General features: G+C 38.4%; 2 protein-coding genes and 1 pseudogene across 7 annotated transcripts in view; 1 reads left to right on the forward strand and 2 right to left on the reverse strand.

Annotated features, from left to right (window-relative positions):
• Positions 1-20276, forward strand: part of cenpp (centromere protein P) — a 136445-nt gene that overhangs the window by 93946 nt on the left and 22223 nt on the right. The gene's annotated exons all lie outside the window — the stretch shown is intronic.
• ecm2 (extracellular matrix protein 2, female organ and adipocyte specific) overlaps positions 1-20276 on the reverse strand; it is a 46381-nt gene that overhangs the window by 23995 nt on the left and 2110 nt on the right. For 2 of the 3 annotated variants that reach the window (XM_061940571.2, XM_061940563.2), the window contains exons 2-3: positions 8165-8299; positions 7869-8024 (exon numbers count right to left, since the gene is read on the reverse strand). In XM_061940571.2, the coding sequence (XP_061796555.2) occupies positions 7869-8024; positions 8165-8297 (289 nt within the window). In that variant the 5' untranslated portion in view covers positions 8298-8299. Of the gene's footprint in view, positions 1-7868; positions 8025-8164; positions 8300-20276 lie in introns of those variants that run through there. The other variant, XM_061940579.2, reaches the window with a different exon arrangement.
• On the reverse strand, positions 19229-20025 carry LOC140677555 (uncharacterized; annotated as a pseudogene).

The raw sequence follows: 20276 nt of genomic DNA on the forward strand, positions 1-20276 counted from the left end.
ATTGATATATAATGTAGGAACCACAATATTAATAACAGAAAGAAACAACCCTTTTGTGTGAATGAGTGTAAATGGGGGAGGGAGGTTTTTTGGATTGGTGCACTAATTGTTAGTGTATCTTGTGTTTTTTATGTTGATTTAATAAAAAATAAAAAATAAATAAAAAAATAAAACGATACCAATAATTAAAAAAGAACCATACTGATAATTTCCGATATTACATTTTAACGCATTTATCGGCTGATAATGTCGGCAGGCCGATATTATCGGACAGCTCTAATTATAAGTGCAGGCGAACTATTTATTGCAGCGCCGTGATCACTTCCTGCGGGTCAGTGTTTACATCATCGACTAATCAGCTGCTTCCTCGTTTCCCTGCTCTCTGTAAGTTTATTGTAGATCATAAATCATGTCTCTGACCTGAAAAGTGGATGGCTAAAGATATATTATCCGACAAGTTGGGACACTTTGATAGCCATTTAGCATCTGGAACTGGCGAGAACGACACGTAAAGCACTAAGGTTGTGGTTAATTTAGCACCAAAAAACATCATGGGATTTCCCAAACACCTTTATTACGTGTGTCTAACAACATTTGCATTTTAAAATATTGGAAATCAACTGAAAATTGCTAAAAGTATGGGATTTGTCTACATTACAATAACTTTCAAGCTAATCAATTTTATAGCAGTTTATTGATTTAATACTTTGCAAGGTTTCCTCACAAGGAATCCTGAAATATTGGTTGGTTGGTAGGTTAAAGTTTATTTCCAGCATGTATACAGTTTCAATATGATACGTCACATATTTTACATATTTTCATTTCTCTTTACAACATGTCTGAAAAGGAGTAGGAAGAAGCAAAGCGTATCTAATCCTACCCCTTTTCCACTTCATAGCAATTACTAACATACAAACCCCGTTTCCATATGAGTTGGGAAATTGTGTTAGATGTAAATATAAACGGAATACAATGATTTGCAAATCATTTTCAACCCATATTCAGTTGAATATGCTACAAAGACAACATATTTGATGTTCAAACTCATAAACTTTTTTTTTTTTTGCAAATAATCATTAACTTTAGAATTTGATGCCAGCAACACATGACAAAGAAGTTGGGAAAGGTGGCAATAAATACTGATAAAGTTGAGGAATGCTCATCAAACACTTATTTGGAACATCCCACAGGTGAACAGGCACATTGGGAACAGGTGGGTGCCATGATTGGGTATAAAAGTAGATTCCATGAAATGCTCAGTCATTCACAAACAAGGATGGGGCGAGGGTCACCACTTTGTCAACAAATGCGTGAGCAAATTGTTGAACAGTTTAAGAACAACATTTCTCAACCAGCTATTGCAAGGAATTTAGGGATTTCACCATCTACGGTCCGTAATATCATCAAAGGCTTCAGAGAATCTGGAGAAATCACTGCACGTAAGCAGCTAAGCTCGTGACCTTCGATCCCTCAGGCTGTACTGCATCAACAAGCGACATCAGTGTGTAAAGGATATCACCACATGGGCTCAGGAACACTTCAGAAACCCACTGTCAGTAACTACAGTTGGTCGCTACATCTGTAAGTGCAAGTTAAAACTCTCCTATGCAAGGCGAAAACCGTTTATCAACAACACCCAGAAACGCCGTCGGCTTCGCTGGGCCTGAACTCATCTAAGATGGACTGATACAAAGTGGAAAAGTGTTCTGTGGTCTGACGAGTCCACATTTCAAATTGTTTTTGGAAACTGTGGACATCGTGTCCTCCGGACCAAAGAGGAAAAGAACCATCCGGATTGTTATAGGTGCAAAGTTGAAAAGCCAGCATCTGTGATGGTATGGAGGTGTATTAGTGCCCAAGACATGGGTAACTTACACATCTGTGAAGGCACCATTAATGCTGAAAGGTACATACAGGTTTTGGAGCAACATATGTTGCCATCCAAGCAATGTTACCATGGACGCCCCTGCTTATTTCAGCAAGACAATGCCAAGCCACGTGTTACATCAACGTGGCTTCATAGTAAAAATGTGTGGGTACTAGACTGGCCTGCCTGTAGTCCAGACCTGTCTCCCATTGAAAATGTGTGGCGCATTATGAAGCCTAAAATAGCACAACGGAGACCCCCGGACTGTTGAACAACTTAAGCTGTACATCAAGCAAGAATGGGAAAGAATTCCACCTGAGAAGCTTAAAAAATGTGTCTCCTCAGTTCCCAAACATTTACTGAGTGTTGTTAAAAGGAAAGGCCATGTAACACAGTGGTGAACATGCCCTTTCCCAACTACTTTGGCACGTGTTGCAGCCATGAAATTCTAAGTTAATTATTATTTGCAAAAAAAAAAAAAAAGTTTATGAGTTTGAACATCAAATATCTTGTCTTTGTAGTGCATTCAACTTAATATGGGTTGAAAAGGATTTGCAAATCATTGTATTCCGTTTATATTTACATCTAACACAATTTCCCAACTCATTTGGAAACGGGGTTTGTACATGGTTACTTCCTGTTCTCAATTTGTAAAACAATGATTTCTAAATGGTATGATTGATATGAAATATATGATTTCTAAATATGGCAAACATTTCAATAAAACTAATTTGGGAATCCTTCATGCAGATTAGAGGTGAGACATTTTTGAAGATGGCTGACATTTCTTCCTCAATCTTACAGAAATACACTGCTGCCTGCTCTTCTTTACGTATAACTCTCCTATTTGTCAATTTACACAAAGTGTGGATTTTTGGCAGAGATATTTTATGCCATCTTCATGTCCATCCGTCTCTGTCGTGTTATGTGATTGACTCACGGAACATAAAAACTTTCTTTAACCAGCCCATGCACGCTGCGAGTGTTGCGAACGGAGGCTTGTCGGGCGATCGCCACACTAGCAAAAACACACAAAACGGGTGGAAGAAAGAAAAAAGGACAGCAACTGGAATTCCCAGAAAAAAATGGAAGTTCTGTAGCAGAATAACCTGGACAGGGGTTGGGGGTTGGCCGTCTGAACAGACAGTGCAGTTTAGAAGAAAGGAGCATAGGTTATTACTACTAACTTACTATTTACGTATCACTACTTTCAATACAAAATACTGGTATCATTTATGTGTGTATATTGTATCTGCTGATGTATTTCTGTTGTAGTTGTAAAAATATATATACATTTATCGGCCGATACCGATAAAAAGCCAACACATCAAAATACCAAATATCGGTGTCGATAATCCGTCGATCACTAATTTATGATCTAGTATTAACTTTTCCAAACTCAAAGTCGATGCAGCAGCAGAAGCAACTCAAGATTCTTTTGTAATGTATTTAATGGCAGGTTGCAACCAATGTTATTTGCAGCCTAAGCTATTTAGTAGCTGTCTACTCGGTCGTGGTTGGAGGAGCACTCTGAGCAAGCCGACGTTTCACGACGCCAGAAAAGTAGTTCCTCTGTGTTAGCTCTTACAATAACAATGTCGCTATAATTCATACTTGCCAACATTGAGACCTCCAATTTCGGTAGGTAGGGGGTGGGTGCGGGGGGCGTGGTTGGGGCGGGGGCGTGGTTGGGGGCGTGGTTAAGAGGGGAGGAGTATATTTACAGCTAGAATTCACCAAGTCAAGTATTTCATTATTTCATATATATATATAAATATATATATATATATATATATATATATATATATATATATATATATATATATATCCCCGCGACCCCGAAGGGAATAAGCGGTAGAAAATGGATGGATGGATGGATGGATATATATATATATATATATATAAATATATATATATATATATATATATATATATATATATATATATATATATATATATATATATATATATATATAAATAAGAAATAATTTACTTTCAGTGAATTCTAGCTATATATATATATATATATATAATATATATATACATATATATATATATATATATGTATGTGTGGGGGGAAAAATCACAAGACTATTTCATCTCTACAGGCCTGTTTCATGAGGGGGTTCCCTCAATCATCAGGAGATTTTAATGGGAGCATTCACATACCATGGTTTATATAGGGCACAGAGTGGGTGGGTACAGGCTGGCGTAGGGGCGTGGTGATTGGCTCATGTGTTACCTAGGAGGTGTTTCCGTCTGTGGCGGCATGCTGTTACAATTTCGCTGCGCTTGTTGAGGGATGACAGGTCTGGACGGTAAATAATAAACAGTTTCTCTTTCAAGCATAGGTTGCATCTTTTATTACCACTATTGTAAGGTGTGCTGGATGCAAGAATTTGCCATGTTATTGAATATTCAACATTATTGTCTTTGAGGTCCCAAATGTGTTTGCTGAGTTCTGTGGTATTCCGCAGATTTTGGTTCCTGAAAGAAGCCTTGTGATTGTTCCATCTGGTTTTGAACTCTCCCTCAGTTAATCCTACATATGTGTCGGATGTGTTAATGTCCTTGCGTGTTACCTTAGATTGGTAGACAACTGATGTTTGTAAGCACCCCCCGTTGAGAGGGCAATCAGGTTTCTTTCGGCAGTTGCAGTCTTTGTTGGTTTTGGAGTCGCTCTGTCCGGGGGCCGACGGCTCATTTGCAATTGTTTTGTTGTGGTTTGAGATAATTTGTCGTATATTGTTCATACAGCTGTAGCTCAATTTAATGTTGTTCTTGTTGAATACTTTTCTTAGGGTGTTGTCTTTGGGAAAGTGTTTGTCAATCAGATTGAGGAATTTGTGTCCAATGTTAGTTGAGACGTTTTTGCATACCAGATGATGTCGTTTCGTTTTCTGTTCTTTTTTGGTTGGTTTCCTAGCGTGGGTTCATAGGTGAGGGTGAAATTGTATCCGCTTTCATCAAGGGCTTTTTGGTACGGGGGGGTTGCTTGGTCAAATTCAGCTTTGCTAGATGACAGCATCGATAGCCTTTTATTAATTCCGGTAGGTATTCTTTTCGTGGTGGTGGGTGGGTGGTTGCTGTCATGGTGCACGTATTGGAGTGTTGTGTTGGGTTTCGTGAATGGTTGGTAGCTGTTATTTCTCAGGTTGAAGGTGACGTCAAGGAAGTTGACGGTTTGCTTGTTGGCTTCAATCGTGATCCGTAGGCAGTTCTCTTTGAAAATTTGGCATATGCGCTTCTTGGTATTCTCGCTGCTCCTTGGCGAGGCGCGACACACTGCCAGTCCGTCATCACGGTAAATACCAAGGTTCAGATTGAGGCTAGCGAGCTGGGAGAGGAGGAAACTCCCAACGAGTTCACACGTTTCTGCTCCGTCAAAACTTCCCATAGTGACGTCAAATGTTGCATTGTTCTTTTTTTGCCATGGTGTACTGTTGTGGATGAGAATGGAGTTTTTTGCGTGGATGATGATGTTTCTTTCGTTGCCTGTGATTGAGTCGTAGTCTGAGGCGAAGTCTAGTGCTTGAGTCAGTAGGTCTTGCGTGATGGAAGGGTAAAATTCTTCGATATCAAAGGAGATAAAGTTGTGCTGTTGTTTGTCTTGGATGTTGTTGAACCATTTGATTACTGCTGCTGTATTTCTCCATTGGTTGAGTGGTGTTTTGTCCTTGATTTTTGTGTTGACTCTGTCCAGGATTATTTTGCTGATTTTTCCTATTTCAGATTTAGTTGGGTTTATTAGTCGGCATGTTGGGTTATTTGCGAAGTTGGGTTTGTGGTCCTTCAATGTGATGAAGGCTTCCTTGTTGGCTGTGGCGTCCACCCTGTCCTCAATTTCCAGTTCAGCCGCGATCCTTTTATTTTCCAGGTGGATGTTCTGTAAGGTGTTGGGTTGCGCTTTTTTGTATGATTTGGTGATGCTTCTGTCCAGTAAGGTGTGATGTTCTGGTATGTCCATTCTGTAGAAGTTTGTGGTTTTATCGGCAGCTATGATGAGGTTGTTTACTTTCTTGATGCGCTCCTTGTCATTTTTCAGCTTGGTGAGGAGTGGGTTGCGGATTGGCTTGAATTTGACTGATTGTATCATTTTGAGCATGTCGTTCTCAAAATCCTTTAGTTCCTCAACTGTGGGTGGGTTCTTGGTAGATTTGAATCCGTAAGTTTTCTTTTGCGTTCCTTTTGTTTCAGGGTGGAGGAAAAAATGTGCTTTCCACCGCATCCTTCTTAGGAAGTGTTCCGTCTTTTCTATGAGCCTTAGCTTGTAGTCATTCTGCGCGGGTATGGGAATGTTCTTCGTGGAGTAGTCGATGTTGAATTTTTCCATTTCTGATCGTCGTACAGTGCTCAACAAATGTCAATTTGGAGCGGAGTATATGTCTTAATAAGGTTATCCAAAAAATAGTGCTCGATACCGTAGTAGAGCGCAATATATGTATGTGTGGGAAAAAAAATCACAAGACTATTTCATCTCTACAGGCCTGTTTCATGAGGGGGTTCCCTCAATCATCAGGAGATTTTAATGGGAGCATTCACATACCATGGTTTATATAGGGCACAGAGTGGGTGGGTACAGGCTATTTCTTTTATATATATATATATATATATATATATATATATATATATATATATATATATATATATATATATATATATATATATATATAAAAGAAATACTTGAATTTCAGTGTTCATTTATTTACACATATACACACAGATAACACTCATCTACTCATTGTTGAGTTAAGGGTTGAATTGTCCATCCTTGTTCTATTCTCTGTCACTATCTTTCTAACCATGTTGAACACCCTCTCTGATTATGCATTGCTGTGTGGCACGCACAAAAGTGCTTTCATCAAATGCACTAGATGGCAGTATTGTCCTGTTTAAGAGTGTCACAACATTGCTGTTTACGGCAAACGGACTGCTTTACTGTAGACGTTCTTTATATTGTGGGAAAGCGGACTCAGGTCCGCATGGAGCTGGAGGGGGCGTGGCCTCCAGCTCCGCCTGAATTTCGGGAGATTTTCGGGAGAAAATTTGTCCCGGGAGGTTTTCGGGAGAAGCGCTGAATTTCGGGAGTCTCCCGGAAAATCCGGGAGGGTTGGCAAGTATGCCATAATTTGATTATTGTAGAGGTCACGGCATGTGACATTGTTGGCAGTTTTAGATGTTTTTTTTAGAGCTTTTAATTGGCAACATAGAGGATTCCCATTGCTGCCATTTTAGCCGCCTCATATTAGCAGTTTTCCAATATTTAGAATACACAGATAAGGGAAATACATGTTTCTTCTGGTCTAACATAGGGATTATAGGCAAAATTCCCCTGAAAAAGTGCAGTTAAAAAAAATAAGGCCATCTTCGTGCTTACTCACTGCGCATATACTTCATATGTCTGCAGCCAAAAGGAGGTTTTGTAACTTGCTTTTAAAATATTTTATTATAATTTATATACTAAATTATATATTGCGAGAATCGGTTACAATTGAGAATCCATTCTGAAGAATTTAAATGGAATTGAATTGTGACTTATTGTACAATTTGACAATAAATGAGCATCTACCCTACAGTTCCATGTAACACCAATAGAATGTATTGTTGTTTGCTGATTATGGTTCACTTTAGCATCCGCAAATAGAACTAGACCACATAAAAGACGCTGACCATTCGTTATGTCACACTGATGTTATTCCAAGTGTGTTTGTTTTGGATGCGCTGTCCTCCATGTGTGAGACCTTTAGCTGTTTTTGCATTAAAATGTGCTGAGTTGTCTATGTCTTAATAACAGTATGCTTCATTGCCTGCTTGATGATTGCACTCTTACTCAAACTATACATCCTGTTGAATTCACTATTCTAGTGCTGTTATTATTTCTAACTAGCAGTCTGATGATGAATGAGCCACTGACTGAGGGTCAACCGGCTGTAGTTTAGCACTTGGTTGTCTCTTCAGGCTGAGTTCCTGATGCTAAAACAGACTTGGTAGACTCACTGACCTGGGAGAACATTGTAGCTGGAGTGTTGCACTTGAAGGTTCTTGTAGGACTCCAAGAAGACAGTGTCTCCGAGGACAGGCTCCACTGGAATGCTGGGACCAGGAATGTGTCGAATCTTTAGAGGTTTAGCTCGCCCTGCTCTGGCTCCACCGTGACCTGCAACCACAATATCTATAAGTCACCAAATTGTTATTTTGAGGAAAATACTTGCTTGATAAGACTTGTTGTCGTTTAGCCAGTCCTATCTGGAGGCTGGCGACCATCACCACTGGAAATGTTTTTTTTAAGAATCTTACCGTGTCCGTCTCGCCTCCTCTTCACCCGCCGGGTCTCACCATGCGGGTTGTGAGGTCTGTCCATGCTTAGACCGTCGGACATGGTCAGGACCAGCAGCAGCCATATAGCGGCCAGGAGCAGCCCCCACTTCATCCCTGCAGACATGTAGCATTCACAACGTCACACCTAAAGAACCTTTAACGCATCCTGCAATTCTATTATTAGTTACTGCTCAACAAGAAGCAAACCGCATCGATGACGCTGTCAAAAATCATTACAAAAAAGAAGGGAGATTTTTACCTGCAGCAACTTGGAGACAACAAAGAGCTGTTCGTGCTGCCGCTGGCCCTTATATACGTTTGTGTGTGTGTGCGTGTGTAATGAGTGGTTAGCAGTCCTGTCATTATTATAGCAGAGGTGTGACTTGAACACCTGATAGTTTGCTGTAAATAAGTGAAGATCGAAGCACTTCCCCATTACTTGAGACTGTTTGTAGTTCTCGCCTCGTGCATGCGTTAGAGGCCATAATTAGAAGTTGCGTTGCACCCCGAAAACCCAAACTCTTTTTGATCAACAATAATTGTGCATATTTGAAATATTATTATTCTCAAGTTATTGCAGCCAGGACAGAGATAAGCATCAAACAGTATGGCTCATTTTGCAGGGCTGCGAAAAGAACACAGGAATCAGAGTTTGTCTTTTTGTTGCTGTCAAATTAATTGTTTTCAAACAGTGTCTGTAACACGGCAGTAAAAGGGATGATCAAACAAAACAGAAGTCACCGTCATGGACCCACGAGCTGCGGAAGCTGGCTCTCCAATCAGCTAAACAAACCCAATAACTCCACGGTGATGTTTTGGCACACTTGCCAACCTTGAGACCTCCGATTTCGGGAGGTGGGGGGCGTGGCCGGGGGTGGGGTGGGGCGTGGTTAAGAGGGGAGGAGTATATTGACAGCTAGAATTCACCAAGTCAAGTATTTCATACATATATATATATATATATATAAAATAAAGACTTGACTTTCAGTGAATTCTAGCTATATATATATATATATATATATATATATATATATATATATATATATATATATATATATATATACACACACATCCTGAAAATATGCAAACAAAACTGTGTTTAGATAATTGATACTTCAAACTTGCATAAATAAATCTTAAGGAATATAACATAACTTGGCTTCTGAGAGCTTCAAAATGTAATGAATAAAATGCTAAAGTTGTCGATAAACAAGCAATTATTTTAATAATTAAATATGGTCATTTTAAATGAATTATTAGGATCATTTAAAATTACTTATTTCAAATATGTTTATTTTAATGTATAATTCTATGGCTGGATGTAATAAGGAGTCAGAAAAAATACAAATAAAAATACAATTGATTTTGATGTTTTTAGCAAAATATAGTAAACATTTATTTATTTTTTAAATTAATAAATATATTTATTTTTAGGTAAGATAAACATAATAATACAATTTATCCCTAGTCTGGATGATTTAGTTCTTGTCACCCTGTTGTCCTCCCGTCTTGAAAAAAGGCTGTCCTCACTCAGGTCTGCAAGGACCTGGAGGGGGCGTGGCCTCCAGCTCCGGCTGAAAATCGGGAGATTTTCGGGAGAATATTTGTCCCGGGAGGTTTTCGGGTGAGGCGCTGAATTTCGGGAGTCTCCCGGAAAATTCGGGAGGGTTGGCAAGTATGTGTTTTGGTGAATTACTAAAACAATATAAAAAGAATGCCATTGTAAATTAATAATACTAACAGACTAACACGTTTATACAATATAAACGTGTTAGCATATTTGCTAATGCTAACTATGCTAGCGTCATTACATTATGATAGCACATACAAATATGCATGAAAACACCCCAACAGGCATCAAACATGAGACGGTTTAGTAAGTATGAATAGTTTTAGTTATATCATACCTGCCAACTACTCCGGTTTTCCTGTAATTAGTAGGGTTTTCATCAACCTATTCCGGGTTACGGTTGCAGTGATAAAAAATACGGTTTTTCATTAATTAAAAAAAAATATTTTTTTAAAATGCGCAAGGCTATTTATAGCACCGCTGCCAAGCACGAGGCACCTGTTGCCATTGTTTCCAAACGAGCGAACGATCATGGAATCAGCCGGAGAAAAATCGCAAACGAGTCTTAAACCGAAAAGAAAACTGCAGTCATTCCGTGAAGAATATTCAAAAGCCTATCCGGGAATAATTATCCGTTCCAAAAAGGGTGAAAACTACGCGAATTGCACCTTGTGCAGACAAGATTTTTCGATCGGACACGGAGGAATTAGCATGTAAAAGACCACGTTGGGACAAAAAAACACAAGTCTAATGCCGTTGCTAGCGATACAAGTGGAAAACTTTCAACCTTTTTCGGATTTTAGCCACAAAAAGGTAATGACACCAATGTCATCTATTGGAATTGTTTAGTACTGTTATACTGTTAAAAGTGTTTATACTATTTATGCTTTCAAGTCCAAGTTGAAGAAATCTTGTTAAATGTTGACATCATAACTACCAAAATACAGAAGTATGTCCTTAATATTTTTGCAGTGCTATTTCTGTTGAAAAGTTAAAATGATTACATTAGAGATGTGATGTGCCACTTTTCAAGTGTCTGATGGCTTAAATTAATTTTCATTAATGTTTCATATTTTGAATTCTTTTGAAAGGCTTACAAAAAAACTACATTTGAATTGTAATTCCATGCTATTGACAGGACTATTAATTTTAATGAAGTTAGCTGACCATGTTTACAGTATGATAATTGTGATAGAAATGTGAATTTTAGGCACAGAATATTTTATACAATTGAACAAGGCAGTAGATTATACAAGCTTGGACAGAAAGTTAATAATGACACCAATTTTTTTTTTAATGGAATTGTTTAGTACTGTTTTATCATTTGTTGACTGTAAAAAGTGTTTATACTGTTTATACTTTCAATAAACAAATTGAAGTCTTGTGAAAGGTTGACAGGATAACTGGCATTAACTGTCAAAATAATTTCAAACTATTGAAGTTAGTTTACAGAATAAACATGTCAATCAACCCATATGATTTTTGCTGTAATATTTTTGTTTTGAAAAGTCACTGTGACTGATAGAAAAGTGATGGTTTTAGCAACATTTTAACCTGTCTGAATGCTAATAATCATTTTGCGTCGGGGGGCGAAGCCTGAACCCCCCACCAGGACTTTGTCCTGGACCTACCGGGGCCTGCGGCCCCTGGACCCTGGCTACTAGGTTTTTCTGATTTCAAAAGTTGGCAGGTATGTTATATTGTAAAACTTACAAGCGTTGCTTGAAGAAAAAGAATCCATACGAGTAAAAACTTCTAGTTGAAAGCACTAAACCGAAGGAAATACTCGAGTTCACCACGCAGCACCTGCAGTGAGCGTACTCGTCCAAAAGATGGCGCCATAGCACAAACAATAGCATACCTTTCATTGTCTTTGCTTGTGTTTTAGAAAAATCCATCCCACTAGCTGCATTGTTTTATAAGCCACAGGGTTCAAAGAGTAGGAAAGAAGTGGCCGCGTAATTTTATATAAACAGCGTGCCGGCCCAGTCACATAACATCTACGGCGTTTGGAACTCAGTGCACACACAACAACCTATCTGGATTCGATAAGAGATTTGATAAGGAATCGCTTCGATAAGAGGATTCGATAATGGCATCGACATCGATAATTTCTTAACCTACTGAAGACGGATGCATATTTTCCTCTCGCCTTGTCTTAACTTTCCAAGAGCCTCTCTTTTGCACTGTTCTACAAAATCTAAAACATGGAATGGATAAACTGGTCTTTTAATGCAATTGACAAGATCTCCTTAACGAGAAGCTAAGAGAACCTGCCTGTCCTGACAGAATGTTTGCTGCTGGATACACAATGAACTTATGGGAGAAGTGGAGTGTCGTGTGCCTGGCGATTCTTTCTGTTGAGGACATTGAAGATGTCTATCTCTTTGGAACTGTGATGACAAGTCATCTGCTTATTGGATTAAGGATCCCTCTTGTCTATCGACAAACTTGAAAGACATGGGCAGCCGTTCAAGGTGCCCCGGAGGCTGCCTGTCATGATTGATGAGCTGACCAGGGCTGTGGGCACTCAAACTGTGGTTTTTCTGAACTGAATCGCAAACTGGATAATATCCTGGAGAAGTTTTCCGTTATGCAAGGCGAAACTATGATCATTTTGAGAGCCAGAACAAACAACTGGAGTTGATTAACCTATTGAAGTGCATCTGTTCGCCTGAACCAAAACTATCCTTATTTTCACAATTTGGCTCCCTCTGCCCTGGCCTTGGCAAGGTCACGCTGTCTGATGGACAACAAAACAGCGCCCCTGTTGGCTGCAGCTTCGCTTCGCTGACGTGACGGCCCAACCAGCCTCCTGTCCTGTCTAACCCATTCGTATATGTATTTATGTTTCTTGAACGGGTTGACTGTTGAATTTCGTTGTACATTTTTAGTGCAATGACCAATTAAAGCATCTTGTACAGGACAGGAATATGCAGTATGTAGCGCTTACACTACTATATGCTACTGCTAGGTGGAAATAATTACCTGTTCTATGGTTTCCTATTTGCCATCAATTGTATTATAGAAACATGCTTGCTTAGTCAATCCAATACTTTTGAGGACTTCCTTACACATGTAGGAAATTTTCCAAATTGTATGATGATAACTTAACTAAATAATATATAGATAGATAATTACAAAGTTTACTTACAGTCTGTGTTTATTATACTTAGTTGATGCTAAGATTTATTAATTGGGTTCCAACTACTGCATACTTGCCAACCCTCCCGAATTTTCCGGGAGACTCCCGAAATTCAGCGCCTCTCCCGAAAACCTCCCGGGACAAATATTCTCCCGAAAATCTCCCGATTTTCAGCCGGAGCTGGAAGCCACGCCCCCTCCAGCTCCATGCGGACCTGAGTGAGGACAGCCTTTTTTCATGACGGGAGGACAACAGGGTGACAAGAACTAAATCATCCAGACTAGAGATAAATTGTATTATTATGTTTATCTTACCTAAAAATAAATATATTTATTAATTAAAAAATAAAATAAAAATAAATAAATGTTTACTATATTTTGCTAAAAACATCAAAATTAATTGTATTTTTCTTTGTATTTTTTCCTGACTCCTTATTACATCCAGCCATAGAATTATACATTAAAATAAACATATTTTAAATAATTGATTTTAAATTATCATAATAATTCATTTAAAATGACCATATTTAATTATTAAAATAATTGCTTGTTTATCAACAACTTTAGCATTTTATTCATTACATTTTGAAACTCTCAGAAGCCAAGTTATGTTATATTCCTTAAGATTTATTTATGCAAGTTTGAAGTATCAATTATCCAAACACAGTTTTGTTTGCATATTTTCAGGATGTAGATATATATATATATATATATATATATATATATATATATACAGTTTTGTTTGCATATTTTCAGGATGTAGATATCTACATATATATATATATATATATATATAGATATAGATATCTACATCCTGAAAATATGCAAACAAAACTGTGTTTGGATAATTGATACTTCAAACTTGCATAAATAAATCTTAAGGAATATAACATTACTTGGCTTCTGAGAGTTTCAAAATGCAATGAATAAAATGCTAAAGTTGTTGATAAACAAGCAATTATTTTAATAATTAAATATGGTCATTTTAAATTAATTATTATGATAATTTATATATATATATATATATATATATATATATATATATATATATATATATATATATATATATATATATATATATATATATATATATGTATGAAGTACTTGACTTGGTGAATTCTAGCTGTCAATATACTCCTCCCCTCTTAACCACGCCCCCAACCACGCCCCCACCCCCCACCTCCCGAAATCGGAGGTCTCAAGGTTGGCAAGTATGAACTATCCATCCATCCATTTTCTACCGCTTATTCCCTTTGGGGTCGCGGGGGGCGCTAGAGCCTATCTCAGCTACAATCGGGCGGAAGGCGGGGTACAATCTGGACAAGTCGCCACCTCATCGCAGGGCCAACACAGATAGACAGACAACATTCACACTCTAGGGCCAATTTAGTGTTGCCAATCAACTTAAACTATGAACTACTGGTACTTAAATAAAGCATCATGTCACTTTTGTTTGGCCCACACGGTTACTTTTGCCTCATGATCGTCAACATAAAGATTGTTTCTGCTGCCCCCATGTGGCCACCTTAAACGTACACCTTAATAAAAAATAACTAGATGAATGTGTTTCCATGTCCACGCATTAATCAGCCACACCCTCCCGATTCAACACGGTGACATAGCCTGGAAGTCCAAAGCCAACATGAGTCAACTTAACCCCCACACCCTCCATCCTCGCCTAGAGTGTGAGACAGGCAGAGAGACAGACGGCTTCATGCATCGTGTGTCTTCAGTCAGAAGACGAGGGAGGGGAGACGTGGAAAAAAAAAAACATACTTTTTTGTTTTTAGGGCTCTGGATGAGCAGGCTCACATGGAGAGATCTCCAGCAGGATAAAAATAACCTTGCGTGTGTTTGCTAATGAAAGCCAGACAATGTCCTCATTCCTCTCTGCTTCCACTCCACAACTTGGAAAGACTTAAAAAACATTTACTCTATCTTTTATTCGCAACAACTCTAATAGAAATATTGGGAAAGTAACACCTTAATGTTTTTCCCAGTAACATATCTTTCCCAAAGTCCAATTGTTTTAAAGGAGAACTGCACTTTTTTAAAATGTTGCCTATTGTTCACAAACATGAGATATAAGACAAAAGGTTTTTGGTTTTTTTTGCATTCTAGCATGTAAAAAATGTCTCGTTCTTGGTGGCTAGCAATGCAGGTGATGTGAGCTATCAATTCTAGCGCAAAATCACTTTAAAAATGCATTCAAAAACAGTCCACAATACTTAATTTACGTTCGGTAAAATAACCAAACTGTAGCGACATTGTTATTGTAAGAGTTAATACTGAGGAACTCTTTTTCTAGCGTAGTAACACATCTGCTTGCTTCAATTTTAGCCGTAAAAGCTAGCTACGGAAAGAGTTAAGCTAGCTTCTGTATCAGCACGAAACCCGTTTGAGTTTGTAATGCAAAACACAATGCGATTAGAGGCACCAATCTGTACTGTATTTACAGTATTTGTAAAGTATTAGCCCACATTTCATGTCCTGTTTGTACACCGCTAGCTAGACAGTGTCTGTACTGTAGTTGTATTAACACGCATGACATGATATTGTATCATGTACAATATTAAAGTGTGACTGACTCGATGGACAGTTGTGCGTTTGGTCCAGCTGACTGGGCACAATTTTTTCCAGTTTATTTGGGTATGCACTCCATTAATGTCAATATAACATACTTTCAATTTCCATATTTACAGCTTCGAGTCACGCCGACTTCACCCTCTCGGCTTCGGTCTGCTCCTTTGTGCTGGTTTCTAGAAGCAGCAGTTCATCCTCCGTATATTCAGCTTCAAAAATATAAGGCTCTGAATCCACATTTGTCCAAAAATAGTCGTCTTCGTTGTCAGTTACCGAGTCTGCCAAGATTTGAAAACACACTCGCATTTGTTTCCAGAAGTCGGACACACATTTGTTGCCAGAAGTCAGAAGTGCGCTGCTATGGAAATAGAAATAAATGTGCGGAAAGAATCAGTAAGATGACAAATACAGTAAATATTGAACATATTACATATTGTTATGAATTGTTATGAAGGTGTCTGTTACTACATTATATATGTATATATATATATATATATATATATATATATATATATATACTGTATATATATATGTATATATATATATATATATATATATATATATATATATATATATATATATATATATATATATACTGTGTATATACTGTGTATATGTATGTATTTATATATATATGTATATGTGTATATATATATATATATATATATATATATATATATATATATATATATATATATATATATACTGTGTATATGTATGTATTTATGTATATGTGTATATATATATATATATATATGTATATATATGTATATGTATACTTGCATTGTGTATAACACGTGCCAAAGTAGTTGGGAAAGGGCATGTTCACCACTGTGTTACATGGCCTTTCCTTTTAACAACACTCAGTAAACGTTTGGGAACTGAGGAGACACATTTTTAAGCTTCTCAGGTGGAATTCTTTCCCATTCTTGCTTGATGTACAGCTTAAGTTGTTCAACATTCCGGGGGTCTCCGTTGTGCTATTTTAGGCTTCATAATGTCAGGCCAGTCTTGTACCCGCACTCTTTTACTATGAAGCCACGTTGATGTAACACGTGGCTTGGCATTGTCTTGCTGAAAAAAGCAGGGGCGTCCATGGTAACGTTGCTTGGATGGCAACATATGTTGCTCCAAAACCTGTAATGTACCTTTCAGCATTAATGGTGCCTTCACAGATGTGTAAGTTACCCATGTCTTGGGCACTAATACACCCCCATACCATCACACATGCTGGCTTTTCAACTTTGCGCCTATAACAATCCGACGTCCACAGTTTCCAAAAACAATTTGAAAAGTGGACTCGTCAGACCACAGAACACTTTTCCACTTTGTATCAGTCCATCTTAGATGAGCTCAGGCCCAGCGAAGCCGACGGCGTTTCTGGGTGTTGTTGATAAACGGTTTTCGCCTTGCATAGGAGAATTTTAACTTGCACTTACAGATGTAGCGACCAACTGTAGTTACTGACAGTGAGTTTCTGAAGTGTTCTTGAGCCCATGTGGGGATATCCTTTACACACTGATGTCGCTTGTTGATGCAGTACAGCCTGAGGGATCGAAGGTCACGGGCTTAGCTGCTTACGTACAGTGATTTCTCCAGATTCTCTGAACCCTTTGATGATATTACGGACCGTAGATGGTGAAATCCCTAAATTCCTTGCAATAGCTGCTTGAGAAAGGTTTTTCTTAAACTGTTAAACAATTTGCTCACGCATTTGTTGACAAAGTGGTGACCCTCGCCCCATCCTTGTTTGTGAATGACTGAGCATTTCATGGAATCTACTTTCATACCCAATCATGGCACCCACCTGTTCCCAATTTGCCTGTTCACCTGTATGATGTTCCAAATAAGTGTTTGATGAGCATTCCTCAACTTTATCAGTATTTATTGCCACCTTTCCCAACTTCTTTGTCACGTGTTGCTGGCATCAAATTCTAAAGTTAATGATTATTTGCACAAAAAAAAAGTTTGAGTTTGAACATCAAATATGTTGTCTTTGTAGCATATTCAACTGAATATGGGTTGAAAAGGATTTGCAAATCATTGTATTCCGTTTATTTTTACATCTAACACAATTTCCCAACTCATATGGAAACGGGGTTTGTTTGTATATATATATATATATATATATATATATATATACAGGTAAAAGCCAGTATATGACATGGCAGCGTCTCACCTGGGCTAAGGAAAAAAAGAGCTGGACTGCTGCTGAGTGGTCCAAAGTCATGTTTTCTGACGAAAGCAAATTTTGCATTTCCTTTGGAAATCGAGGTCCCAGAGTCTGGAGGAAGACAGGAGAGGCACAGGATCCACGTTGCCTGAAGTCTAGTGTAAAGTTTCCACCATCAGTGATGGTTTGGGGTGCCATGTCATCTGCTGGTGTCGGTCCACTCTGTTTCCTGAGATCCAGGGTCAACGCAGCCGTCTACCAGCAAGTTTTAGAGCACTTCATGCTTCCTGCTGCTGACCTGCTCTATGGAGATGGAGATTTCAAGTTCCAACAGGACTTGGCGCCTGCACACAGCGCAAAATCTACCCGTGCCTGGTTTACGGACCATGGTATTTCTGTTCTAAATTGGCCCGCCAACTCCCCTGACCTTAGCCCCATAGAAAATCTGTGGGGTATTGTGAAAAGGAAGATGCAGAATGCCAGACCCAAAAACGCAGAAGAGTTGAAGGCCACTATCAGAGCAACCTGGGCTCTCATAACACCTGAGCAGTGCCAGAAACTCATCGACTCCATGCCACGCCGCATTAACGCAGTAATTGAGGCAAAAGGAGCTCCAACCAAGTATTGAGTATTGTACATGCTCATATTTTTCATTTTCATACTTTTCAGTTGGCCAACATTTCTAAAAATCCCTTTTTTGTATTAGCCTTAAGTAATATTCTAATTTTGTGACACACGGAATTTTGGATTTTCATTTGTTGCCACTTCAAATCATCAAAATTAAATGAAATAAACATTTGAATGCATCAGTCTGTGTGCAATGAATAAATATAATGGACAAGTTACACCTTTTGAATGCAATTACTGAAATAAATCAAGTTTTTCAAAATATTCTAATTTACTGGCTTTTACCTGTGTGTGTGTGTGTGTGTGTGTGTGTGTGTGTGTGTGTGTGTGTGTGTGTGTGTGTGTGTGTGTGTGTGTGTGTGTGTGTGTGTGTGTGTGTGTGTGTGTGTGTGTGTGTGTGTGTGTGTGTGTGTATATATATATATATATATATATATATATATATATATATATATATATATATATACATAGAGAGAGAGACATCTTGGATGAAAACCTGTACTCTTGAACTCAGACTGGGACGACGGTTCATCTTTCAGCAGGACAATGACCATAAGCACACAGCCAAGATATCAATCGTTTTTGGCACCAGCCGCTGGACCCAATCCGACCCATCTAAGTCCATCTAACATTCATATATATATATATATATATATATATATATATATATATATGAATGTTCTCATTCATCCAGGTCAGTGTAAACTCAGGGCATTCAATCGATAGCAACTGGACTGTTTGGTTTGTCTTAGAAGAAGTTTCGCCTCTCATCCGAGTAAACTTCATCAATCCGTGCTCATAGACTTAGATGGGTCGGATTGGGTCCAGCGGCTGGTGCCAAAAACGATTGATATCTTGGCTGTGTGCTTATGGTCATTGTCCTGCTGAAAGATGAACCGTCGTCCCAGTCTGAGTTCAAGAGTACAGGTTTTCATCCAAGATGTCTCTATACATTGATGCATTCATCTTTCCCTCTATTCTGACTAGTTTCCCAGTTCCTGCCGTTGAAAACCATCCCCACAGCATGATGCTGCCACCACCATGCTTCACTGTAGCGATGGTATTGGCCTGGTGATGAGCGGTGTCTGGTTTCCTCCAAACATGACGCCTGGCATTCACGCCAAAGACTTCAATCTTTGTCTCATCAGACCAGATAATTTTTGTTTCTCATGGTCAGAGACTCTTTCAGGTGCATTTGGGCTTTTTACCAAGGAATGGCTTCCGGTCTGGCCATTCTACCATACAGGCCTGATTGTTGGATTGCTGCAGAGATGGTTGTCCTTCTGGAAGGTTCTCTTCTCTCCACAGAGGAATGCTATAGCATCAGGTTCTTGGACACCTCCCTAACTAAGGCCCTTCTCGTCTGATTGCTTAGTTTACACAACCGGCCAGTTCTCGCAAGAGTCCTGGTGGTTCCAAACTTCTTCCATTTACGGATGATGGAGACCATTGTTTTCATTAGGACCTTCAAGGCAGCAGATATTTTCTTTAGCCTTCCCCAGATTTGTGCCTCCAGACAATCCTGTCTCGGAGGTCTTCAGACAATTCCTTCGACTTCGTTCTTGGTTTGTGCTCTGCCATGCACCGTCAAGTGTGGGACCTTATATATAGACAGGTGTGTGCCTTTCCAAATCATGTCCAACCAGCTGAATTTACCACAGTTGGACTCCATTTATGCTGTAGGAACATCTCAAGGATGATCAGTTGAAACAGGATGCACCTGATCTCAGGTTTGAACTTCATTGCAAAGACTGTGAATACTTATGTATTTGTGATTTCTTTTTTTATTTATATATATATATATATATATATATATATATATATATATATATATATATATATATATATATATATATATATATATATATATATATACATTTGCAAAAAATAAAAAAAATTATATTGTCATTATGGGGAAATGTGTGTAGAATTTTGAGGCCAAAAATTGATTTGTTCCATTTTGGAATAATAAACTGTACCTAGGGCTGTAACGG

Source organism: Nerophis lumbriciformis, linkage group LG03 (genome assembly GCF_033978685.3).
Source record: "Nerophis lumbriciformis linkage group LG03, RoL_Nlum_v2.1, whole genome shotgun sequence".
NCBI classification, from domain to species: domain Eukaryota; kingdom Metazoa; phylum Chordata; class Actinopteri; order Syngnathiformes; family Syngnathidae; genus Nerophis; species Nerophis lumbriciformis.